This window comes from Merops nubicus, unplaced genomic scaffold, assembly GCF_000691845.1.
Source record: "Merops nubicus isolate BGI_N331 unplaced genomic scaffold, ASM69184v1 scaffold20118, whole genome shotgun sequence".
Lineage (NCBI taxonomy): Eukaryota > Metazoa > Chordata > Aves > Coraciiformes > Meropidae > Merops > Merops nubicus.
Genome location: NW_008623897.1, coordinates 3,042 through 30,487, shown reverse-complemented (window position 1 = coordinate 30,487; position 27,446 = coordinate 3,042). Strand labels below are relative to the sequence as shown.

General features: G+C 35.2%; 1 protein-coding gene across 1 annotated transcript in view; it reads left to right on the top strand.

Moving 5' to 3' along the window:
- Positions 1-27,145, top strand: part of LOC103777678 (vacuolar protein sorting-associated protein 13A-like) — a gene marked incomplete at both ends in the record, with an annotated part of 42,263 nt that extends 15,118 nt beyond the window's left edge. Inside the window, 28 exon segments of the mRNA XM_008945239.1 lie at positions 175-259; positions 1,900-2,072; positions 3,545-3,701; positions 4,096-4,175; positions 4,426-4,485; positions 4,566-4,722; positions 8,259-8,375; positions 8,470-8,573; positions 8,946-9,113; positions 9,558-9,865; positions 10,578-10,725; positions 11,536-11,686; positions 12,566-12,690; positions 13,549-13,718; positions 14,273-14,493; positions 15,372-15,604; positions 17,607-17,699; positions 18,203-18,559; positions 18,742-18,843; positions 20,176-20,337; positions 20,456-20,717; positions 21,612-21,772; positions 22,907-23,010; positions 24,098-24,395; positions 25,574-25,817; positions 25,820-25,968; positions 26,797-26,901; positions 26,999-27,145. Coding sequence (XP_008943487.1) covers positions 175-259; positions 1,900-2,072; positions 3,545-3,701; positions 4,096-4,175; positions 4,426-4,485; positions 4,566-4,722; positions 8,259-8,375; positions 8,470-8,573; positions 8,946-9,113; positions 9,558-9,865; positions 10,578-10,725; positions 11,536-11,686; positions 12,566-12,690; positions 13,549-13,718; positions 14,273-14,493; positions 15,372-15,604; positions 17,607-17,699; positions 18,203-18,559; positions 18,742-18,843; positions 20,176-20,337; positions 20,456-20,717; positions 21,612-21,772; positions 22,907-23,010; positions 24,098-24,395; positions 25,574-25,817; positions 25,820-25,968; positions 26,797-26,901; positions 26,999-27,145 — 4,641 coding nt within the window.
- Positions 27,146-27,446: the final 301 nt, after the last annotated feature.

Below are 27,446 nucleotides of genomic sequence, written 5' to 3'. Positions count from 1 at the left end.
CTTTTAATTTTTAATTTAAATTTCTTGCCATTTAATACTTATGTTTAAATGTAATGTTTTGCACTTAAAGGAAGACCAATTTTCCTTAAGTTGAAGAACTACAGTGCAGGATATGTGCATGCAATAGCATGACCAATGAATTCAAGCAGAAAATTTTATGGTGTCTACTTTCAGGCTGCAATATCCCCTGTGCTCTCAGCACCACATTTATCACAAGGTGTGCTTCCTGTTTTGGATCTTCATTCATTTGCTGAGTCAGGTAAAACCATATATTTTAAACTCAGATTTAATAAATAGGTAAAGTTTTTGTGTTGATTGAATTAATTTGTTTCTCTTGGAGTAAGTGACCATTTGTTGCTTTATTTCAAATTCTTGAAGGTTGAGTAGTGTTACATTCTGTGCAACTTTCTATAATTCTCTTTGTACAAAGTAGTTTTGTATTTTCTCATAGCAGTAAAATTCTGTGTGCTTGTTCTTGGCATTCTCCTTTCTGAAGGCAAAGCAGTAAAATGTTTGGCAGGATGGGTTTATTTTTGTTTTTGCATATATTGGTAAAAATCTATTCAGAACATCTGAAGTTGTATATGAGTTGTTTTTTACTTCCGTATGTACTTAGTCCTCTGATGGCTTTATTTTCTTACAGTGAAGGATTTTTCTTCTAATTATCTGCATTTATTTAAATTACAAAATTCTGAAATGGTGACTATTGGAAACTACTTGTGTTGTTGTAAACAAACATTCTGACTTATACAGAATCAAACAGATGATTGGCTATGGAGAACCTGGTCATGTTTAATTCTGCCTTGCTGTTCAAACAGCTTAGCTAGATCGTGCTGTTCCATCTGGTAGTTACACTTGAAAAATAATCAAATATATTAATGTATTTCAATGTCAGTCATCTTTGTCATGCCAAAACACTCAACTGTAAAAAGAGTTAATGATATATAGTTTGTGAACACTAGCAAAATTAATTTTGTTCACTGTGTCACTTCAAATTCAGTGTGTGTACAGTATATACAGAGATATGTATGTGGATATCTTCACCTCTTTTTTGTACGAGTTCCTTTAAGTGCCTGAATGTAGAGAGGAAGTGTCTTTCGATTTTTTTTTTTTTTTTTTAAATTGGCCTGAGATGAGAGCAAACACTGGCAACTATTAATTTGAGAAAGTATAAACCAGATTTAGGTTAAATCAAGTCTGTGTTTTAGTTTATACTACATGTATAGGTGTGCACTCATTTTAAGTGATTTATGTTATTTCTCTCTTTACTCCCCAGATACAAGGGTGATTTTAAGCCTTAGAAAACACTTCATAATGTCATTTGTTCAGTTCTGTCAGAAGGAGGATACTTCCTCCACAGTTAAATTTCACTGTTTATGATATTTAGGTGAAGGAAAGTAGCCTTATAGTATGGTGCAATCTATTTGTCTTGTTTATACTTCTATAATACTGTCAGGTGGATTAAAAGCTTGATAGTCCTTAGGAATGCTGCCTGAAGCGGGAGATCCTTAGCAGAAAGACTTCCAAAGGAGTGCCACCAATGGTGAGACAAAGGCTTCTGTACAGTCAGCAGCAGTCAGACCAGCAGAAGAGTAGTTAAGCTACACATTGGAGGCCAGAAGACCCACTCTGTGTGCTGCCTTTTGCACAGTCAGTAGTGAGAGAATGCTGACGAGGAGTTAGTTTATGATGATGTGATAGATGAAGCTGTAGGTGTGGTGGAAAGTTGTGAAGGTAATTATAGAAACAGACTTTGTTGGTTGCTAATTATCAGCTAGGTAATCTTCCCATACTTAGGCATTTAAGTTTTTACAGAAGTAGACATAAAAATTCTAGGTCATAGTACTGCAAAATACTGTCTAAAGTGTATATGTAATTTTGTTGTGAACCAATCCTTAGAATCAGAAGAAGAATTTTATGATGCCCTAAGCAGTCCTGTAGAAGACATGCCATTTTTTGAAGCCACATCTGGTTCCCTCAAGCGAGCTAGCAGTACAAGGCGAAAAAAACTACGTAAACAAGAATCTTTGAAAAATATGACAGAATTCCAGCTAAGGTTTGAAGTAGCTGAGGTAAAGTTACTTTTATCTACTTCTCTAAGGCATATCTGAGCTATACTTTTTCTCTGTTTAATGTTTTCATGAATCCATGTCTGCAGAAGTCTTGATTCCCCATTTCTTCTGGCAACTGTTCTGTATAATTTTTTCCTGTCACAGTTTTTCTCCTGCATTCTTTTAATCACTGAAATGCTTTGATATATCCACGTTGTTTCCCAAATTGTTTTATCACTGAATTTCCTTTACCATTATGTATTTGTTTATGCTAAAGAAGTCACTTTTGACATTTTTTTCCAGTTACTGCTGTTGTCACTGGGAAAACATTGATTTTCCATCTTGTAACAAAGCACCCTATTTTTCTGCTCCAGCTTTTCACAGACTCTGTGGGCCTCAAATCTAAATCTGTAGCATGTTCTCTATGAGGTGTTTCATGTGTCCATCTTTCTGTTTCAGACTTGGGCGGTGGGGGGGAAGAGGCTGTGCATGGGCAAAAGAGTGTTTTATCCAAATTCAAGGCACTGTTTCTAACTGCATCACCTGGTCTCATAACAGATGGGCTCTTACCACTGCCCTCCCTTTTACCATTAGGCCATCATGGCTATGACAGTGTTACTGCTGTAACTCGTATAACTTTACAAAAAAAACATTCCTAATTCAGTTAACTTTAGAAATTCTGTTTTAGGGTAAGGCTTACAGAATGGCTTCAACACATCACGACTAGTTTGCAACATATCTTATTATATACTACACCTTAAATAAAATTGATGATTGATGTGTACTGGGTTTTGTGAGATGACAAGACCTTGTTTAAGAACTGCTAGTCTAAAGATAGATGCTGTATTTTATGTTATTCTGTAATGGAAGGTATCTTCTTACAATCTGTAAAAAAACCCTAATTGACAGTCTTCTAAGAATTGCCTTCTCTCTGTTTGTTGAATTTATAGTTTAAAGTTACTTATTTGGTTTGGTGTTGATTTTACCTGTCTGTAGAGAGCATTGTGTGGAAAGAAAGAGTACATATCTTTGTTTTGCCTTAGTTACGAATGACAGGCAACATCAGCTCTGCTAGATATTTATTTAAAAACATTTTTGTCATACATGGATGATAAAGTAGGAAATCCCCATACCTGATACTCAGTGTTGGAATCTGACTTTTACCAGGAAAGTTAAAAAAAAATCCAGTGAAAGTAGTAAACTCTTTATGCTAATGGAAAATCTAGTTTTGAATGGGTAAATACTTGACACAGGTGTTTTAAAAAATAGAGAGTTAGTGTATTTGATATTACATGTGTGTGTGTTTGAAGTTTTTGTTAAAGTAGCAACAGTGTTCTACCCATCTTGTATGTTTAATTGTTTGTTTTTTTTCCAAGACATTGCTCTATAAATTTAAATTATCAATGCACATTTACCGGTTAAATGTATATAAATACATAATCCTTCTTTTTTCCCCTCTATTCTGTTTGTTTGTTCGTGTGTTTTTTCTTAAGGTCTTGATAAAATTATGCCATCTTACGGGTAATACTGAGACACCTATGCTGCAGCTTGGTATTGTAGGGTTAGGCACTGAACTTAAGTTAAGAACATTTGACATGACTGCAAATGCCTTCCTTCGTGAAGTTTATCTGCTGTGCCCAGAATATATGGGTAAGTATTTATAGTCCAATGAAAAAATTATTCACAAATAACCCTGTGGATTTGTCTTCAAAAGGCCTGTAGGGCTTTCTTTTGTCAACTGAGGAAGATTTTCTTCTTAAATTAAATGGGGGTGTGGGAGGGTTGTGGAGGAGGTGGAGGGAAGAAGAGGGGAAGGGAAGAGTTAATCAAGAGCCCCTGTCTTAGTAATGTTTTGGTAAATATGTGCTAGTGTAGATGATCTTAGTAAAGATATCTACCTATTTTAGGTTTGCGGATGAGGTTTTGTGATGAAATAGTAATAACAGCTTGTAGCCTAGTTTGTAGTCTATAGATAAAGTTGTAGAAAACTTATGGATTTTTTTTCTTTAAGAGTAATTTTTTTTCTTTTGGATTTTTTTTTAAGATGATAATAACAAGCCAGTTTACATAATCACTACCTTGGATAATGTAGAAGATGATCTTCTCACTCTGGAGTACATAAAGGTGAGAGAAGAGCAGACTTTGCTTTGGAATTGGAAGCCAGTCATAAACAGTACGGTATTATTGAGCAAGAGTTGAAGGTTTTTCCTTGCTCATTCTTTAACATATTGAGAGCCATGTGCAAAGTGTCTGCTCTCTAAACTGTTTAACTTGTACATCTTAAGTTGTAAGGTTTTTTGAAATAAATTATCTCTAAAGAAATTTGCAAAATTCTCCTGATTTGTTTGTTTTACCTGTACTTCTGATTAAATAGGCTGACATTAATGGACCAGAACTGAAAACTCTTTATCAGAATGTTCTACAGAAAATAAAGGTATGATTTTTTTTTTCCATAATTAATTTTATCATTGTGAGAAGAGAGGCATATTGCAAGAACCTAATTTGTTCTTTTAGGTGAACTTTTCATCTCTAGATATTCATTTGCACACTGAAGCTCTGCTGACTGCTATGAACTATCTGAATAATCTTCTACCCAAACAAGAAACTAAAGTTGCAGAAGAACCAGTCCATGAAAAAATAGAGGAGAGGAAGGATGTTCTTAAGAAATTAAGTAAGTTTGTTTTGGTTTGTTTTTTTTTTCCTATCCTCTCTCTTCATTTCTTTATGCAAGGAAGAAAACAGTAATTTTCTATTTTTGTAAGCCTGACAATGACTTTTTAAATGAGAAATTTTGTTTAGGATATATTTACTTATCCACTTCACAGCCTGTATTAATTTTAGTGGCAGTGTTAGCCATCAGACTGCTGTGGAGTAGCAAGGGTATATTCTTATTCCCTGGCTGAAAGTGCATAGGTGAGGAATAATTGTATTAATGAGGCAAAGTAGATGCTGCAGCTGTTGACAAATGACTATATGCTATCTTTCTTCCTGTCATCAAAGTATTTTTGTTGGTTTAGGTTTGTAACCTGGAGATAGGTACTCATGTAGCAATTTATTGGTGTGTAAAAATTGGCTGCACATATTAGTACAAAATACACACTACTGCATTTCATAAGCTACAGGACACTTTTGGGTCAGTGATATACTGGCTTGCTGAATGACTAAATTGTTTGGCACCAGTCTTGTAGAAATCATCGGCTGGAATTTCTGCTTTGGGTTTATGTACCTGGCAAGTGAACTTGGACTTACCCTGAAGTTTAATAAATAGGAAGTTCTTGTGTGGTGGAAGATGGCTTGATCATTTTCATATGGTTTCTGTTTATAAATTCAGCGTTCCTAGCTTTCCTTGGCCTGCAAAAGCGTTAGCACTGTTGTGTCCTGAAAAGGGTGCAGGTCAGTCAGTTATCCAAGAGTATTGATCTGAAGGAATTACTCTGCTCTAATAAGGTTAATCTCGTATCCTTCCATGTGCAGTTTTCTGACAAACTGGTCAAGATGTACCCTTGCTGTGTTTTCCAGGTGGAGCATATGTGGGAAAAAAAAACCCAAACATACATTGCTTTTTTTTTTTTCCCCGGGATGAATTAAGACTTTTGATTACCTTACAGTTACTTTATTAGCTTATATTTGATGAACAGCAATTTCTTACAAATAACTTGATTGCTATGCGGTGTTACCATTCTCTGACCAAGAATTCAGAGGTCTGAATTCTGATAATATTGTGCAAGAGCAAACAAACATCTAGTGTTTTTTCAGGTGTCTGAGGTTTGCTTTGAAAAGTCTACGTCTATTAAATGCTCAACATCATGCCAGTGGTGTTCATTTCTGCTCTGAGAAGGACTTCTCCGAGATCTCTGCGATCATTTCTTGCTGTTAATTGTAAAACACTGAGGGTCCAGCTAGTTACGAAAACAAAAAAAAAAAAAGAAAACACACACAAAAACGTTAGTGCAGTATAATTTTCCAGATGATTCCAGCTGTCGTATTGTAATAAGTGTCAGAATTACTGATGTTGGTAGTTCCCCCATGTGACTGACCGGGATGACCGGCTGGACACTGGTGAGATCTTTCTGAAGCTGCCTGCAGTCACTGTGTTCTTACAAGCATTTAGAGTTAAACTTCAGTACTCTTTAATTCCCAGGTATCATATTTGCAACATTTGGTGAGATTTTTTTTTTTTTGAATGTTAACTTGTGCTGCCTTTACAAACATACCCTTGTTTGGCAAAGCAGAAATGCCCTTTTAAGTCAAGTGCATATTCATATTCAGTGGTTAATTCACAGTGTTGCCAAGGGGTGATGATTTTATTATGGGAGGCTAGTGAACTAGTAGCCTGACTGTTCTTAAAAAGAACTTAAGACATAAAAGGTACCTGTATTAGGAAAAAAAATTTCGACCTTTTGGGTGCACAAAAGGAAAGGTAATTATCATACCTGGAGGCAAACAGGTTATTAGCAAAATGACAGAAAATAAGTTTTTTTGTAAGCCTCTGTTTTTTTTGAGGGGAAAATGAAAGAATATTTACCTTAAGAATGATGAGAGATCAGTTGGGATGAGATGTGGGAAGAGTACTAATATGTCACAGATCCATTGTCTTTCAGCTTGTGGGATTTTATTATTCTGTCAGATTGTTAAGAAGTTTAGTCCTTCACCTTACTCTTTGAAAGGGTTTCGTAAACCTACATTGTGTTTCCTGAGAAGCAAAAGGTGGAATAATTTGTGTGAAAAAATCTTCCCTTTAACTGTTTTTTCCTTTTTTTTCTGTGTTCTCATTTGTGGTGGTTGTTTGATTTCAGTTATACAGGGACATGCTTTGACACTAGATGAAATAACATTTATGCATCTGTGATTATGAACTTCAAGGGTTCTGTTTTGTGGCTTACTGAGAGCTATGAAGAGAAGATGCAGCACTTCTCTAGTTTTGAACCAATTTGCTATGCAGGCAAACACTGAAATGCTTGGTATCTTATGAAATTCTTGGAGGCAAAGGATCAAATTGGTTTCTTATGTGTTAACATGAGATGTTAGACTTAACACTTTCATAGGTCATTCTCCTCCCTTCTTCTCCCCTACTGTTGTACAACTGTGCAAACTAAACTTTGACTGAGGATAGTTACTGGCTGATTTACCATGGCTTGTCTTCTGCTAGCAACGTAAAATAAAATCATGTGACTGAATAGGATGTATTTATGGAGCCATAGCTTGATTGTGAGGATTGAGAAAGCCTTAACATACTCACACACAATACTTGAGTAGTAACTCATCCAAAAAGATAGGCTGTGAAAAAATGGGTTGAATGTTTATTACTTCTAGTTTTGCTGTGTTTGGCTTTCTATATAGATTACCTGTAAGAATTTACCCCTTGGGGCTTAAAGTTCCCGAATACAACATGTGATATTTCCCTTTGTAATTTAAAGTAGTGTAAAACATTGCTTCAGGTTTTACTTTCAGAAAAAATGAACTGTGATGCATTACGTCCCTTATCTGTTGACTTCCATATTTAGCATTGTACCTCCAGATAGTGTTGTGTGGCATCAGTCATATCTACTCAACATGAACAGAGATTATTTCTGTTAACATGAAATAGAATATTTTTTACTCTTACTCAGTTTTTGGGAAAACCAAGAATGGACTAAATATTTGGACTCCTCTGTTCTGGAAGGCACTGTATTTGTGCTTGTATCTTTTGTAGGTCTTTAAAGGTGCCTATGCTCATTTTGAAGGAGTCCCACTGTCCGTTCTCTTCACTGTCTAGTTATGCTAATGGTACTTTCATGTTTAAAACTTTTATTAAATTGTCACAACCTATATTTCCGAAAAAGTCACCTGCCATGTGTGAATAAGGCCAGTGATTGCAGATGACTAATCAACAGACCAGATAGAGTAGTGTATTAATGTAGCTGTCATGTTACTACTATTTGGGGTAAATTGCTTAAGCATGAATAATCTGTCTCTAATTTTGCATTGTGCTCTGTGGATGAATATTAAATGTATTCCTTGCAGTTAATAAAATACTGATGTTGCATACTACAGTTTGTGAAGCATATAAGGACATCCTGTGTTATACAATTCCTTTGTGTCATACTTGCTAGTACGAGTGCAGTGAATTTTACTAGTGCTGTAGGCTTGATGCAAACTAGGCTTTGGAGAAGGAATACATGTCCTCTTTGAAGAGCTGTAATTTTTATTATTTTGCATTTCCCACAGCATCAAAAAAATCAAAGTATGAAGATGTTATTGACCTCAATATCTGTGCGGATTTGTCTTGTTTACGGATCTTTATTAGAGAGAAAAAGCACAGAATAGCTGAAATTCATATTGAAGGTAGGAAAAAAATTTTAATCACAAAGGCACAAAATTTTTTAGTCAGAATAGTCTCCAGATTTTGTATGGTTGGTTTTGGTTTTGTTTTTTTAAGGTCTGGATAGCCAAGTGATTATGAAGAAAACAGCAACAGAAGTGACTGCAAAATTAAAGAACATCATTATTGTGGATTCTGATGAGGCAGCATTGTATAAGAAGGTATGGATTTCCATGTATCGTTCTGTGCATTGAACAGAGATACTAAATTGAACTTTGTGGACTCTAATCTTTAACTGTGATGGATATATATTTTTTAAAATAATGTTTTATGTATTTCCTGGGAGCATTGTTCTCTATAGGAAACTGATTTTGCCCCCACAGCTAGCGATTGTGAGGCTGACATTGATTTTCTGCAAGCTGAGACTCCAGATGAATGTTTTTAGCTATTTAAAGGATTTTTTCCCTTCATTTACTGGAGAGAGATTTAAAGTAAAAATGTCTTAGAAATGCAGGCTACTATGTTATATTTTGGAATTCAGTTTCTCCAGCATAAGTTTTTACAGCAGCAATACTCATTTTTTTCTTCCTAAGGCTCTTTACATCACAGGAAAAGAAGTCTTCAACTTCAGAATTATATCATACATGAATGCTACAGATGGCACTGCGTATACAAATATGGATGTTGTTGACAATCGTATTTACCTAACTGTTGGGTGTATTCAAGTAGTTTTTGTCAATAAGTTTGTTTCATCTATTTTGGTAAGTTGAATTTCCTGGATGCTATTACTTAGCATTCAGATAATGTTGTCAGAGCTAGAAAAGGGTAAAGCATCCCAAGTGGAGCGGTACCCATTCATGTGAGAATGCTTACCCTGTGGTAAAAACTTCACTGGGACTGGTGGTTGGGCTGTTTACCTTTCTTCTTCATGTGTTTGTTGTTGTGAAGTTTGTGGTTAAGCAACAACATTTGCTAGTATTGCTAGTATTTCTTTTTTTTTAAATGACTTGCGTCAGCTTGTTTTTAATAGATATGCATAACTTACCATATTTTGGGCAAAGGGTATCCTGTTAAAGAATTCAGAAAGAGTACGTAGCCAAAATGTTATCTTGAGTTGGTTTGCTATTTAATAAACCATGATTCTTAGTAGCTTTGAAGTCGTGTAATTCTTGATAAAGTTCCCAAGATCTGTATTCTTTTCTTAGGCTTTTATAAATAACTTTCAAGCCGCCAAGGAGGCTCTTACTGAGGCAACTGTGCAAGCAGCAGAGAAAGCAGCCACAGGTGTGAAGGAGCTGGCCGAGCGCAGCTCCCGCCTGGCGCTGGATATCAACATTAAAGCTCCTGTTGTGATCGTGCCACAGTCAGCGATGTCTGCCAATGTCCTGGTGGCTGATTTGGGTTTAATCACCGTGAAGAACCGATTCTTTATCGCTAAAACGAAAACACGGTACAACCTCCCACCTGTCATTGACTCTATGACGGTGAAATTGAGTGAGCTAAAGTTATACAGGTAATGGAGTGTCAAGAGTTTTTTAAATGGATGTGGTCCTTTTGGCATACTTCAGTGGGAGAGCTTTGAGAATAATATTTTGCTGTTGGTTGACAGATACGCTATTATCTTGAACTGTAACAACAAATTAATAAAGACATTATAAAAACAATGAAAACTTATGGTTTAGAAATAGCATTCTACACATCTTTAAATAGAAGCAAATATTTGCTTAGAGAATATTGTGTAGAATAATGGACTTGCACATCGTTTGCTACTTGGGACAGGTTATACCCATTTGATATTTTGATGAGTTCTTCAAGCTATACCTAGCAGGAAAGATATCAGTTCAGATAGCTGTAAAGAAGTGTTTGAAAATGGTGTTGATACAGGAGATTGGTAGGGGGAGAAGGAATGAAAGTGTATTTTCAAACATAGTTGCGGAGTACTGAAGAAAGAAGGAATTTCTCTCCAGTGGAGAGCCAGCCAGTAAGAGTTGGTAACTTGTAATTAATTAGCATGTTGGGCACCTAGTGTGTGCCTGAAGTGTCTCCTCTGTGGTAAGAAAAGATGTCTAGTTGGTAGAGGAAGCCTTTAACTGGAGATACTAGGACTAGTATGAAGACTGTTTTTACAGTATTATTGTAAAAGATAAGGAAAAGACAGAAATGTGTTTGTTAGAATGTCTAAGTGAAGTGTGTCAAGCTGGGAGTTAGTTTGTTTCTGTTCACAGGTCATGCTATGAGCAGGATTCATTGCAAACTGAAGTACAGTTGCTGCAGCCACTCAATCTGGAAGTAGCTGTTGAACGAAATTTAGCTGCTGCATGGTATAATGAAGTTCCTGATATTGAAATATCTGTCCGACTCAAGCCTATGAATGTAAGCACTTATTTCTGAAAGCAGCTGTTAAAGTATCCATGGAGAAAGGATTATTTTTCTGTCAATAGAAATCCAAGTTCCTTGTGGTATTTTTGATTTCAGGACATATTGGTACAGTGGATTTTGTTGTTTTGTGGGGAGAGAGGGAGTGAAGACTTTTCTGTTCTAATCGAAGCTCTATGATACTGCTGGCAATGTAGTGTACTATATATTACTGTTGCTGGTTAGAAATGAGTATGCTGTTACAGCTTCTTTAACCTGTCATTATCTTTCACAAGGACTGGAAACTTCAGGGTTTATTGGTCTGTTCATTAGCAAGCATGATCACCTGCTGAATTCATACCCATGACAGACCTGAGTATGAGCTATTGCACATGCTCATTTCAATTTAACATCAAAAAATCTCAAGCTTATCGGTTGTATAAGGAAAACCAATTTGCCAACTTGTGAAATAGAACTCGTAAACATTACTGTGACGTGCCTTGTGAATAAATGCCAATAACAGTTTTGGGCAAAATTTAAGTCAAACTATGTATGTATGACTTCTAACATTCAATTTCTAAATTGTATCTTGATAAAGAATGTTTATGGGGGAAAAAAAAAAATGTGTGAACAACTCTGATTTCTAGAATTTAACGTAAGGGGTTGTGTGGGTTTGAAAGAAAGATTTTACTTGGTTCTTTAGTTTCCTAAACAGAGACTCAGATTAGATTAATTCCGTTTATCTGTGTTTTTCTAAACTTAGATTTTACTTACCAGTAGTTTCATGAACTGAGTTGTTCTGAGTTCAGTAACAATCTGTTTTTTAAGCTAATTCTCAGTCAGGAAGACATTACCACAATATTGAGGACACTAAATGAAAATATAGGTGGAAGCTCTGATGTGCCAACATCTGTACCAGAACCGAAAGATACAGCCAGCCATTGTAGTGATATGCATAGTACTTCGCAACACTCCGCAGGTAATGTTTTCTAATATTGTCACCTAGCATTTTTAGGTATTGCTGTCAATTTATTATTTCTGTTGCAGTTGCCTTTATGACAGTGTGCCAGTTTCAGTTCATTTTAGCAGTACGCCTCTATTATCTTGATATTGGGATCTGAGCTACACCAAACAGTAATGGTAATGGATAGGAGGAACTGGTCCACAGTAGTGAGTTTTGTAACAGCATGATTTGTTTTAATGTAAGGACTCTCTTCTTCTACTAGCAGTGATGCAGTGAACATCTTAAAGTGTGTTGGCTGGATTACTTAACATCCGAGCTTTGAAAAGTTGCTGCATTACTCTTTTTCCTGGGTATGCTGGTTCTGTTGCTGTTCAGTTTTATATCTCTTTTGTCACAATAATGGCTTCCCTAAAAGTTGTTCCTGTGTAGTAAGTGTTATTGCCCATAAACTGTTCAGCACACACTTAAAAAAAAGCAGGTGAGGTTAAGAAAATAGTCTTTTGTTGAACTCTTTTATTAAATATGAAAAACAGCAAAAACATGGCAAGATGAGCAAAAAGATGATGAAAGTAAGCATGTATTTTTTGTAGGTTTCTTGTACCCAGTACCATGTAACGTCAGGGGAAGTTGTGCATTCCTGTCATAAAGATGGCAAAAATTGCATGTAGAATGTATGAGGAGTATTTTTTTTTTTTTTTTTTTTTTCCAAATGTTGTGATTTTTCTGAAAGAGACTACAAAGAGCATGGTGGACATATCCTAAGAGTGGATGGATTTACATCTGGCAGAAGAGGAGAGTTGTTGTCTGTAATAATTAGGATGTTAGTTTGGTTTGGTTTCCTTATTTGCAGTCAGGTAATTTTCTTTAATATTTTGTTTTTCTGATTTCCAAAAGGTGTAACTGTTGTGACATCAGCTGTGGTTGAATTGCATTCACCTGTGAAAATAAAAACAACCCTAAAACTGGACTTCAGATTCGACTCTCTGACTTTAGTATTATATAGTCCAAATTCAAAACAGGTAAGTATAATCTTGCTTATGAAGAGAAGGAAACAGCTCTACAGTTAACTTCAAATTCTGAACAGGAATAGTTTAATTTATGAGCAGAGAAAGTGATTTCTAGCAATAGCCACAAATGTGTTGGAAATGATAAACAGCTGTTTTAACTAAATCATGTGACAGATGTTACAAGAAAGAGAATAACCAGTGGTAGCACGTGTGTGGCATCTTCTGTGATCTGAAAATTTGCTGAAAACTTACCTTAATTTAAAATCTGGTTTGGCAGGAAGAAAATGCAGAGGGATGCAACCTGTTCTTTAATTGTGCACACATATAGAAAAATACTGGACAGAGATTTAAAATTTGTATTATAATATGAATGCATTTCATTCTTGACATAAATTTACAATGCTTGTCAGGAAATTTCTGACTAAAAGTTTGGTATGTTATTGTAAACTTATAGGCTGTTGGTTTAGGTTTTGAACAGTTTTCCAGTATGTCACTAAACAGTGTGTAGTCACAAGAGACAATACTTTATTTCTTATTTGGTACCTTTGCATATATACTATGTGTTTTTAAAAAGCAAACAAACCAAAATTGCATATGACAATTCCACTTTCTTTTAAAAATTTTATTCCTCTCTCTAATGCAAGCTGGTCTTAGGAAACTGATAGAAGAGTAGAGCTTCGCTTTTTTTTTTTTTCCAGTTTTCTCTTTATCTTATTGATTTTTGTGGTCTTTTAGGATTACCAGTGGTGTTATTTAATGCATTACTATTAGGAAACTTACCAGTTAGAATAAACCTGTATATCACACTTATGTTTTGTTTCCATTACCTGTAAGCAAATTTACAAACATAATTTCATTTGATTTAAACAGGTTTCAAATTTGGATCAGAGAGATGACCTTTTGAAGCTTGCAGAGTTTAAGTTAGTTTTGATGTCAGCTGCTGTCAAAATGTTATCAGACGGTTCAATGAATGCTTCAGTCAAGCTGGCAAACTGTACATTAGATGATAAGAGACAATCAATCCAGAAGGCTACACCAAGGTCTGTATTTTGACATAATTTACTGTTTATTGTGATTTTACTGTTATTGTTTTGGTGTAGGTGGTTCTTAAAGTACATGTTACTGTAGACTTTTGTGTCTAACTTGTCTTGTGTTCCACACGTTGTTCATGAGAGGTCAATAAAAATGATAGAAGCAAATTTTAAATAGGAAATAAACATTAAATCTGAGATTAATAAATGCATATGGAAACAAATTTCAGCTTCAATAAACCACTGGCTACTCCTAGTTTTTTTTTTGCGAAGAATAACAAACCTCAGTAAAGTATACTGCATCTGATATGCAAACGAGGACTTGTGGTGGTTTGACTGGTTAAAACCATGAACGCCTTTGGATTCCCATACATTAGCAACTAGTTAGTTTTGAAGTTCTGTAGAATTTGTCTTGATGTTTTCATAGGTCATATTTAAGAAAAAAAAAATCTCATGTTCCTTTTAAAATTCCCTCACAGCTGGAGTGAGAATCTCAAGTGTTTTTCAGTATTTGTGGATGGTTATTTGTTGTCTCGTTAAATGCTGCCTTAATGGTCTTTCAGGATGGTGGAAATGAAACATGGATTTGAAAAGAAAGTTATGGTGGATATAAGCTATAAGCAGGGAAGAGATGGCACTGCTCTTGATGTGATTGTTCAAGAGATATACCTTTGTGCAAGCATGGAGTTTCTACTGACTGTTGCAGATATATTCTTGAAGGCTAATGCAGAAAGTGCTGCTGCACAGAGAAATCTCAAACAGTCATTACCTGTAAAGGAGCAAGGTATATGCTAGAAATATTTTAAAAGTCTTATTTAGATATTAATTTACTTTTTTGTATTTTAATACTATCGTAAAATTTATAATACTTTAATGGTATTTCCTGTGCTACTCTGTATAGAACAACTTTTAACCACTGATATTTCTTTGCATCATGGAAATTGGTTCATATCCCTCGGTCTTTTATTTTGAAATGAAACTGTCTTATCAGACACATATCTAAAAATGTATGCCCAAAATAAAATGGAAGGGACAATTACAGCTGATACTTTATATTTTGGTTATCTTTGCAGTCTCAAAGTCTCAACAAACTTTATAGTGATGATTAAAGCCATCAGCTTTTTTATCCTTCCTGAGAGTGGTGGGGCCCTTTTTTTTTTTTTTTTTGAGTGTGTGTGTCTGTGCGTGTGTGTCTGTGCATGCGCGCGCGTGTGTGTAGGTTCCATAGAACTGTATTCAGTCAGGTTTTGAAAGTCTCCAAGAAGGAGACTCTACAACCTCTCTGGGCAGCCTGTTCCAGTGCCCCTCACCCTCTCACAAAAAAAGTTTTTCTTTATGTTTAACCAGAACTTCCTGTGGTCTAGTTTCTGCCTGTTGCCCCTTCTCCTATCACTGGGCACCCCTGCAGAGAGTCTGGCCTCATCCTCTTGGCCCTTGCCCTTTAGATATTGATAAGCATTGATAACATCTTCTCTGTCTTCTCTAGGCTAAACAGATCCATCATAAATAGATCAGTTGCAGGGATCTATATTTTTTCTGGCAGCAGTTATGGTAGATCTTATCACAAATTCTTTAAAATTTCTTTTTAAGTTTTAAGAGACATGTATATAATGACAGTTTAATCTTTGAACAATGCATCTAACTTAATTTATATTTTTGAAGCACCTGTGCAACCTGTATCTACAATGGAAATGAACATTGTTGTTAAAAATCCAGAGATTGTATTTGTGGCTGATCTAACAAGAAGTGATGCTCCTGCATTGGTGGTTACGACACAGTGTGAGGTCTTCATTAAAAATAGCCCTGAAAGGTATAGCATGACAGCTGCTGTTAAAGAGATACAAATGAAAGCATGCCCATTTCTTCCAGAAAAAAGGAAAGGGAACATTACTACGGTGAGTTCGCAGACATCCGGTTTGTATCTAAAAAGTGCTGAGTAACTTACACAACTAGAATGTAAGTTGCTTCTGAAGCTTTTTTCATTAGAATGCATCATATTACAGATACATGACTAAAATTTTGTGGCTAACACTTCATTGATTTTATTTTGTTTTGTCTGATATGCCAAAAGCATATCTTGACTCTGTGACTTCAAAGTTTACTTTGTATTGACAAGCTAAAACTAAGAACCCAGAGGATTAAAATGTTAAAAATTTCTTATATCCTGTGTAAGCCAAATAAATATAACTTTATGACTGCAGACTATTTCAAATACAGTGCCACTACAGTGGACAGGCATTTCCACTTCAGCTCCTTATCTGATACTTTCAAAGCAGCTCAATTTACTCCTTGGGTAGACACAGTTTTGGATTGCATTCTTCCGTTAACAGTCTAGTTATTGAGTAAGTGATGCACTTGCAGTGACAGCCACAATGCAATGCAAAGTTCCTTGATTTCAGTTTCTGTAGCTGGCAAATGTGGCTCAAAGGTGGCTAGCTTTTTTAGGCAGCATTTAGAAGGCTTCACACCAAGCTTTCCCACCTGCAGGAGTATCTCCTGCCAGCATCACTTGCCTCAGACTGGAAAAACAGAAAAAGACTATCTGACAGGATATTTGTGCTATAATAAGGGAAGAAACTTCACAGTCACCTTAGTTCTTATGCTTAAAACAGTACCTGCTTCGAGAGATTCAGAAAGTGCTTCAGAGAGTAGTAGAGGTCAAAGTAGACGTTCTCTGCAGGTGGCAGCATAACTACCCCTTTTGAAAGCACATGCATGAGAAAATTTCTGAACCCAGGTTTTCCATAAACAATATGATTTTGGTCTGAGAAAATAATAAGACAAATAGAGATGCAGAGGATATTCTGTGGCTGTATTTAGTCAAGAAAGGAAGTGTATTATTTGAGGTCATATAAATATTACTAGATTTCTGAAGGCTGATATTACCTAAACTCTGGGAACACTAATGATGAATAAATTCATCCTCCTGATGAACAGGTTTCCCCAGATATCCAAGAAGCCAGCCTCTGGATTTAGAGTAGTACAGGTGGTGAGGTTGTATCTGTACATTTCTAACATGTATCTTGGTCTAAAAAAGAGGAATGGTTATTTTTCATTCCTGGCTATAACACAATTAAAAAAAAAAAAAAGGAAAAGGCAGCTTAGAATGAAATAATAACATGGACCAAAAAATTTTTTAGATCAAACTCACTTGGGGAACAGTGTGGTAAAACTGATTCAGGGTGTTCCCATGCCTCAACATCTGTTTCAAATATGGACAGAGAAGTCAGGAAAGACTGCAAAATCAATATGGTTTAAAATGACCATTTTTCAAAGAATTATCTTCTCAGATAGGGACTGGAGAGCAAATTTTCATGTCAGTACAGTCTCAGTAGAGTCTAACTTTATCTGAGTGCTTTATTAAAGATGTAGTAGTATGGGTTTATTTACAGTGTACCTTAGATTTGGTTTTGGTAAACATTAGCAAGTGGGAGTGTGTAAGGACTTATTGTAAAATAAAGCTAGAATGGTGTTATTTTGAGTCAAAAATTGATACTCTTATTTAGGAAAACAGTGGTTGGTGTGTTAAATGAATGAAAAGTCTTAAATGAAAAGTCTAGGGGATCCTTGAAAGTCACAGGCATGGTGATGTGGTGTATTTGAAGACATCTGCAGACTTTACCTAAAGAACAGAGATACTGAGGTTACCAAAGTAATGCATTTTACCGTAGCTGACATTTGAATCTGTAACGACTGAGAATGGCTGAGGTGATGCTTCTGATACTTTTTTCCTTACGTTTGAACACATTATTCGTGTCCAGAGTAGTCTTAATTGTGAAGAACTAAACAATGGTAACTTTTCCTTTTGGTACCTTTGATGTGTAGTAATTTTAAAGTACATGATTTTTTAAAAGACTTTTTTCTCTATTTAACATGTTGTTTTACTCTTTTGTATAGGTATTACAGCCTTGTGACTTCTTCTTTGAAATGAAACAGTCAGGTACTAATCCACAGACAGCTGATCTAACGATTAAATCCCTAACAGTAAAAGTAGGTAGACTTTTATTGTGTTTTTCGTTCTATACTTCCTGCTCAGAAGGCTTTGAAATTGTGGGATATGTTTCTAAAAAAAAAATATCAGGAATGTCTGAAGTGGGGTATTATTTCTGTTTTTCATCAGGTCATGTATGTGAAAACAAATGTGAAAGTTTTCACAAATTTTCACAATAATGAAAACAAACAAAATTGACAAGTCATTTCACAATACTTTGGTTTTGGCATCTGTATTTTATAAAATGGCCTGAAGCTCAGAGATACCTTTCGAAGTGGTCAGAGCGTGGATGGTGTAGTTTAGAAAGCTCCTATCTAGAAGAAAGGCAGGGGTTGAAAATCCGAACAGGCTAAACTGTAGCTTTTGGAAAGGATGTGTGTGCTGTAGGGAATAAAAATGTTTTGTTAGTGTAACATATTTGTTACGATTTTGTGTCTGAAAGTAGCTGGCAGTTTCCTCTACTACCTTCTCATTTCCAATTACTTCAACTTCTTATTTGTAGGTTTCTCCAATAATCATAAACACAGTAATTACTATTACATCAGCCCTTTATCAAACAGCAGAAACAACAGAAGAAGAGATTAGTCAAATTCCTCCAGACTTGTGGAATAAGAAAGACATAAAAAATCTAAAAATGTGGTTTCTTGAAGAGTCAAATAGAAATGAAGATACAAATCCAACCCCTGAACTAATTCCCACAGGAGAGTCATTGAAAGTGAATATAGAATCTGTTTTTCTAACCCTTGAAGCTGGGGTTGGGCACCGAACTGTACCAATGCTTTTGGCCAAGTCCTCATTTCTTGGAGAAGTCAAAAACTGGAGTACTCTAATCAACCTACGTTCTCGTCTTGAGCTAGAGGTGAGGAATCCCTACATAAAGAAAAATGTTCTTAACATGTTAAAGTCATTACGTTATATAGAAAATCAAAGAAAAATAATCCGTATATTTTGATGACTAAATGTTTGGTACATGTTGTGGGAGCAGCATGGGATTGAGATGTTAATTATATAATTTCCTAATTGATTTCTGCATTTCAACAGGTACACTATTTTAATGAGATGTTTGGAGTGTGGGAACCTTTGCTTGAACCACTAGAGGTTGAGAAGACAGATTTTTTCAAACCATGGATTCTTGAAATCAAGGTATATTATCCAAAGCTGAACTCGAATCTTCCATTTCAATACCCTTGAAGAAACATATACTTTACATCTTTCATTGCTCAGACTAATTAAATAATTTAGTTCCTTCTTGTTGATTGCTGGGACTTGTTTTTCCCAATTAGTTAATGAAACCAGCTCTTGCGCAAGTGAAGACCCAGACTCACAGATCTGTTAAATAATACTGTCTTCCAGGTGGCAAGATTTGATTCCAGTTGCACTAGATAATTGTAATAGCTTTATATCAGTTTCTCTGAAGTTAGGTCATATGCTAATGAAGCATTCAGTGACTTTGGAAAAGTAGGAAATAGCTCATCTCCTTTCACAACAGTATCTGTAGCAGAAACCTACTGGAAAAACTGATACCTGTTATTGACTGGCATGGAGTGCACTGTGGGAGTAGTGCTCTCTTACCACTTCAGATCCATCTTTTGTAAGGAAATAGTCTAGAGTCTGGTCTCTAAGTAGATAAGCATTTGCCTAAGAAAGGGGGATATTGGGCCCCCAGCCCCCTTAACAGTTTTATTGCATTGTTTTCTCTGTTTTTTGATTTATTTATTTATTTTTAAAAAGTCTCAAGTATTTTTAGACTGAGAGGTTGCTCAGAATGGAGAACCCACCCTTTTCCTAGGACTGTCGGTATCGGACAACTTCCTACAGGAACTGTCTCAGAGGGTTAAAGGTTATGGACTGAGATACTGCAATTTAGTAATTGCTATTTAAAACAGTCCTAAGAATTTTCCAGAAAGATATGAGACCTAATGAAGGAGAAAGACAAGCAATAGTGAGTCAGACCTCCTATCTTCTTGCCCAGATTTGAAATACAACATTTCTGGTGATTTCCAGAAATGCTGAAGGCCAGGAAAATTTATTCCATATGATTTTTATTTTTTTCCTTCAAACAAATGAAAACACACAAAATTATTGGTTTGGAAACATATATACAGATTAAATTCTGGGTTACTCGTTTAAGAACAGGAAATTAATTATGTATAGTAGTTTTTACATAGTGTTATTAGATATGTTAAGATCAATATTTTCACAAAGCATTTACTGGGAATGTTAATATGTTATTGCATTTTCTTTATTTTTGAATAATCGTAATTTTAGCTACTGTTGTTTTATGAAGTATATCTTTTGAGTCTTACTTCCTTTATTCTCTCTTTTTTTATTTGAGAATAAAAACATTAATTTAAAAAAAAAAATGAAAACTATGGCATTACATTGAAGAAGAAAAGGGAGAGAAAAAGGCTAGTGTTAAAATTTGCTTCTGTTGAAGGAGTGTTGAGATATGAACCTTTAAAAATCTCCTTTCAGATGAAGAAGAAGGCTAAAAAAGCAGTGGTTGAATCAGATGCAGAAGAAGAAGAAAACTACAAAGTTCCAGAATATAAGACAGTAATAAATGTTTCCTCAAAAGACCAGCTGAACATTACACTATCCAAATGTGGGCTACAAATGTTGAGTAATTTGGGCAAGGTAAGAAAGATTGCTAAACTGTGCAGTGCTAGAATTCTTAAATGAGTGTGTGCACAGATCATCTTGATGAAGTCTTATTTGTTATATCTGTGTTTTGTACCCATACTTTGCTTTCTAGGCGTTTGCTGAAGCAGCCAGTCAAACTTCAGACATCTTCAAAAAAGATCGAGCACCATTTGTAGTAATGAATTCTTTAGGACTTCCCATTACTGTCTCACCTAGTGATTCCTTTAGTGTCATTAATGTTGAATTTGGAGCAAAACTATTTCATTTAAGAGATGGAGAAAATCTAAATATGGAGTTTGTCAGAACCAAAAATGAGAGTGACCAGTTCACAGCAATGACAACTCTGAGCAGCAAGAGGTTTTACATTCAGATCTGTAAGTTCCCAAGTTCATATATCTTCTGTTTTTATAAGTACTGCATGATGTGTAACACTGCACCTTGTATAGGTCAATAACTATTGGGGGACTACATAACATGAGAGGAGTGTTTAACTCCAGATGTGTGGCAGTACTTGAAATCCTGTTTTAGTCTTTGCAGCTAAAAGTTACATGTATCATGAATGTTAATTTTTGTAGCATGAATGTTCTGCTGTTGCAAGTTAGGTAACTACTCTTTATATCATAATTTTACTGTAATAAAATACTTTTTCCCTATATTCATATATTAATGAAGAATTATGCTGCTCAAAATATTTTTTTTTTTAAATAATTCTGAGGCCTGTATATATGTGTGTTCATAGAAGGTGTTACTCTTAAAGGCGATATTTTTAAGATAAGATTTTAAAAAATAAAGTAAAACACGGTTAAAGGTAAAAGTGAAATTTAGATGTTTTTAGTGGTTTAAGTATTAAGAATTTCAACTGATTTGTTGTAACTGACAGTTTTTTGAAACGTTTTTCAAACTTGTCTTGGCCATGTGATTTATCGTTTGAGTTGTTTTCACAACATATACAAGCTATACCTTGTTAATAAGCAATTACATCTTGCACACATTTCTCTTTAGGAACTAATTGTATTTGCAGTGGCAAAACCCACCTAAATGTTTGAGTGATGAACTCATTTATTCTCTTCTGTGGTGAAAAAAGAATCATTACTGTTTCTTTAATAAGACTGGCATATTAGAGGTGGTGATTGTACCTTTTCATCTGCTTTAAAATTTTTTTAATAGATTGAACAGTGCAGAAAATTCTACTGAACACACATTTCTGTCTTGCAAGTGTATCTTTGTGCTCCTTTTGAGTCTTTACATTTTCACCTTGTAAATTTTAGGTCCACATAATCATTCCATGGTGGAAAAGATTCCACTGACAAAAGTGGGTCGATGTATTTACAGAGTGAGACACGAGGAATCAGGTGTTGAAAGGTCCATTGTCTGCCAAATTGATACTGTTGAAGGAAGCAAGATGATAACTATACGTTCTCCTGTGCAGGTGGTTATATTTCTATACATAATGATTTCATTAGTATTTTAGTTTTTTGTGAATGAAAATGATCCCATAGTCTAAAATGAAATGCCTTAAAGAAGATATTTTAAAAATTTATCTGAACAATTTGTATAACTTTGCTGTTGTGTATTATAAAGTAGTTTAGAAAAGATTTTCAAGAATAAAAAGGTTTTTCAAAGTGACAGTGGAGTGGAGGTGGAAATGGACCAGATTTTAGATCAGAATAATTACTCAGTAGTGTTTTCTAGTACTAGCTGTAATTTCAGTCTCATTGAACCATTTACTTTGTCCAAAGTGATTAAGCCTCTTAACCTCACCTTGAGTCTACAAGGGTGTCCTGTCAGATTATTTCTTTTTCTTCATCCAGTACCACTGATATATGAATTTCAAATCTAGTACCAAGTCAGGTCAAGAGTGAACCCTTTGTGCATGTATCTTTTTTGATTTCAATAGGCATTATATGGTGTGCAAGTACAGTGATGGTCCAGATATCAGTGTTTTATACTGGTAGTGTCCCTGTTACATTCCAATTACTGATTTTGCCAGGAGTGGCTTACAATGTGGTTAATAACAAGATTTACTGTTTCATTCTTCCCTAAACTAAGTTTTACTTTTTTTTTTTCCCCAGAGTTGTTAATACCTTGAAATTAAAAAAAAAAAAAAAGTTTGTGAGGAACAATAGAAATGTCTACCCTTCAAAGTATAATGGGCATCAATAGATTAACCTTAAATAAATATTTTACTTTCCTTGTTTTCTGCCGTATGAATTTTGACCCACACATCTTTGTATCTGTTATGTTTTTAAGAGAAAAGTATTTGGAAAGTTATTATATAGTTTAGATTTACTTGTCTTTGGTTTTATAGGGCTTTGTTTATCCTTGAAAAGAATTTTCCGATAACGTATTAATTTAGTAATTAAAATACAGCATTAAACTGCATAACCAAACTGTCTAAGGAGATTTGCTGATATTTGAGACAATTGTTTTCAAATACTTAACCTTGAATGGTAAACAAGTAATATGAACAATGAGAGAGTTCTTATGTGCTCTGATAGGCTCAAAGGACTTCATCTTATAATTTTTTTCCTAATGTATGTTGCTGCATTTTTATTTCACATAGATAAGGAATCATTTTTCAATTCCATTAAATATTTTTGAGGAAGGAAGATGTTTAGGGACTGCTTTGCCAGAAAATGAATTCAACGTACCATTGTCCTCTTACAGGTACTTTATTGCATTTTTCTTTTATCATGGAATATTCTTACACTTTGTTGATTATTGTATACCTAAGATTACAAAAAAAAAAAAAAATCCCTTTGCTACCTAATACTGTTATTAATACTGTACTGTCATTGTTGGGTCAGATCTTCTCAGAGCACCTATTCTGAGCTAAACAAAATATTACCTAATTCTTGAGTTGGAAGCCTTTTGAAATCCATTTTATTGAGCAAAGTAAATTAGCAAGGTTACTGTAAGGATCTGAGCCCAGGTTTTTCTAGAACACAGTGATTGTTTTCCACAGTACAGACTTTTTGTCTCGGTGAAGTCATGTCTAGTAGTGTGTTACAGCTTTTTGTTATTGTTAAAAGGCTTCTTTAGAATTTTGTGATTCTGAAGTAAGAAATTGAAACAAATACATTTAATCCCTATCAGTTATGTAGAAAAAGATTTTTCAACCTTAGAAAGACTTGGCTTCCAGCATAAGCTATACTATGAACTATTTACTATCACTAAGCTAATACTTATCTGTTTGTATTGACTAGGTTTAGTGACATTATGATTCATTGCATAGATATATAGGTGAGTTCCTCTAGGCAGTCAGGAAATGTTTACTATGAAGAATCTTCAGTCAAGGAGCAGCTGATTGGGTTAAAGCATTTGCTTTACAAAAACCATGTGTGTAAATAAACCATGAACTTGATGCTTTGTGGGGCTGGAAAGAACAGCACTTTCTGTAGATCTGTCATAGGAATAAATTGTTTGTCCTGGCCTTTTGCTTGGAACAGGAGTGTAGCAGCACTTGCAAGGGAATTCAGTATCCTCTTCATAAGAATACCCAGCAGTCCCTTCTTTGTGAGGGAAGTATGTGGGGTGTGGAACAAAACCTGCCAACTGGTACATTTCCATGAACTTTTGGGATCCAGATCACCTTTTCTTTCCTCCCTTAAGAAAGATAAAGGCAGGCAATGTCAGAAATCTTCCAAATCTTCTAGTATCTAAATAATACTAGAATGTTAGTGTTGCATATACGTTTTCATAACTGAAAAATTCACTCTCATATTCAGTGTTTAAAAAACTTTTCCATTTACAGATCCATACTAAGTTTGCAACCGCTAGCTACTGAAAATGGAGTGGGTGGAGAATATGATATGTGTGAAGGAATTACATTTGATGAAATAATGAAAAACGTTGACAGTTTATTACAAAGGAAGTGCCAGTCTATGAGGTCAAGTAACGACTCGCTTGTCATCAATATTGTTCCTGTAAAAGACATGTTGATATCCTCATTGAGCGCAGAAGATCAATGGGATTTTCCATATGTTGTACATTTATGGCCTTCTGTTCTTCTCCGCAATCTTCTTCCTTATCAAATAACTTACTCTGTAGAGGTAATTCTTTAATGTTCAATTTTTTTCATCGTTTCCCACCTAGGATATAAAAGCTGACCAGCTGGTTGAGATGTTTATAAATGCATATTAAAAGCAAATGCTTCTGTTAGTGTATATGTGAAGCAACTTGCAGATTTTGTAAGGGCAGCTCTGTATCTACAGAAATTAAACAGTACCAGAATGTGAAAAAGGGTGCTAGTAATCATTAATAATAAGTCACACTCCAGATGCAAAGTAAAACTACATTGTACAAGTTTAGCCCCGTGAGAGAGTAATCTGACATTGCTCAAGTGTGGCTTGAACCTAATTAAACAGTAGTTTTTCCTGTGAATTATGGCTGCTTCAAGTGACATGTGAGTTAGCATACAGCAGCATTTTATGTGCTGTCACTGACTTAATAGTAATATACTTTTAAACACAGGCCTGCCTTTTTATCAAGTTTTGGATTGAATTTAAGCCTAGTGCCAGACTTTGTATCATTCTCAGATTAAATGAAACAATTAGGTGCACTTTGACTTTTTAATAGGGATTCATTCCAGGGACAGATAAGAGCCAGTCTCAGGTAAAACACTTTCAATGTCCGGTGTGGACACTGGTTCCTCAGCACTAAATGTTTCTTTCTGTGCAGCTGCTGGGGTTGTGTCCCACTGCTTAATGATGTAGACTTAGGGCAGCAGAAACGCAGATGGGAGACACTGAAATGCTTTTTTTTTCCAGATGGTCTCAATATGTAGTATTTGGATAAAATTTTATCACAAATGCAAAATTACTAGAGCTAGAGGTTATGGCCTCTACCAAATGTGTGAAAGTAGCAGGCTTTTTTGCCTGTATGTCCCTTACAAATTTTAGTTTAGTGGAAGAAATACTGAATTGAGGAAACCTGTCGTTTAAATATGCTTATGTATTTGAAATGGGTGACAGTTTTTTTTCTTTGTGCTAAATATTGATGACCATGCATAGTTTTGTGTGTTTTTTTTTTTTTTTTTTCCCTGTAAAATGTTGTACTGAGGAAGATGTAAACTTTGAGTGCAACCTGGGTAAATAGTGTAATAAGCACTTTAAAATTTTGCTTAAATAACTTGTATCTTAATTTTCAGAGCTAGTCGGAAAATAAAAGTTGATATGAATTTTGAATGTGACTCACGTAAATGTACCCTGTTTGGGCTCTTTTTTTAAAGGGAAATGGGAACAAATATGACACTCTACAAGAAGGATGTTCAGCTCAGATTCATAATGCAGTCTTGGACCAAACGAAACTAGAGTTGCAGTTGCTTAACTACCTTGATCAAAACTGGCGAAGTGAATACCATATCAAAAGCAATCTGCCTGAGATCAGCTTCGTGACGTTCTGCTGCGTGACGGAGCTGGACAAGGCGGAGCTGGACATTGCTGTCCACGTGACCTACACGGCGGGGCAGATTTGCCCGCCGTTCACAGCCCCTACTGGATGGTGAACAAGACCGGCCGCATGCTGCAGTACAAAGCCGACGGCATCCACCGCAAGCACCCTCCGGACTACAGAAAGCCGCTCCTCTTTTCTTTCCAGCCCAAAAACTTCTTCCAAAATAACAAGGTATTCTATTTTGAACAGCCTCACAGCTCTGAACTCCCCTCTCCTCTGTGTTGTTGCGTGAAAGCATTTTTATGCTTTGAAAGTTAACTACATCAGGCCATGCTCTGTAAAGGGCATGAAACTTACAGCGTCTCTGTCTAAAGACAATATTTTAAGTGCGTTGTCAGGTATGCTTGAATGAGAAATTTGCATTATCAAAGGTATTGTTAAGAAAGAGGTTCTTTTCTTTCAGAGACATAAAATTCACTTGATGTTTCCTAAATAAAAGGATTTCCTTTATTCTGTTTAAACTGCATCAATAAAGGTCCTTATTCTAAATAAGACACAGAAGTTGTGTAAGAAATGTTAAACTGTGGTAGCTGCAAAATGAATGCTACTTGAATAATGAATGTTTGTAGTGGTGTTTGGTAGATTCAGTCGGAGTGGGTAGTAAGGTAAGGTTAAGATGCAGTTTACCATTTGAGTCTGCTGTGTGAGGTTTTTAGATGCTGAACTTTGCTGATGGATGAATGACACGAGTGATCATAAGACTTTTGGTTTGCTTTGATATTTTAATTGTGATAAGTTTATGAAGGATCCTTATGTAGTTGCTTCCTCTGGAGTGTCTTAGATTTACACTTGGACCATAGAGCTTATGACTAAGGGTGGCAGAAAATACCTTTGTGAGACAATACTGGCAATTTTTATGTCTTGACCTTTTAATAGAAACACTAGTATTTCCAGTATGCAGTTACATTTATATTTACTTACCTATGCTTACTTCATATATTATTTTCAATGTTGTCAGTGATTGTAGACTGAAAATTAATTCAGAGTGCTTTGCCACAGGTGCAGCTTATGGTAACTGACAGTGAACTGTCTGATCAGTTTTCACTGGATACTGTTGGAAGTCATGGTTCTGTGAAATGCAAGAGTCATAAAAAGGAATATCAAGTGAGTTAAATTTAGCTTTCAAATTTATTGCTTTCAGGAGATATAAATATGGTAAGAAAAGAACAGTGTACTTCTAACAGTGTCTTTCTATTCACAGGTTGGTGTCACAATAAACAACAGCAGCTTTAATATTACTAGAATTGTAACTTTCACTCCATTTTTTATGATCTCAAATAGAAGCAAATACACTTTGGAAGTAGCTGAAGAAGGCAAGGAAAAGTGGATTCCTATTGTTTTGCAACAGGTAAACTTATAAAAGAAGCAATTCAGAGTTGTTTTTTTAGGGGAAGAAAAATGGTTTGAATACGCATTGAAGGAAAATGAGAGCTATGCACAGTGTTCTATAATAATGTCTGAATATATTGTGCTTTTCAATACACTATCTGTGTCCTCTTACCTTTTCTCAGTGTTGCTTTATGGTGTACTGTAAAGCTGGTTTATGTTGTAATTGAGAGGTTTTCTTTGTTGCCTGCATCATAAATAGTGTGAGAAAAAGACCTGTACTACTAATATGTTATCTCTCAGTGGCACTGAAACCTCTGGTC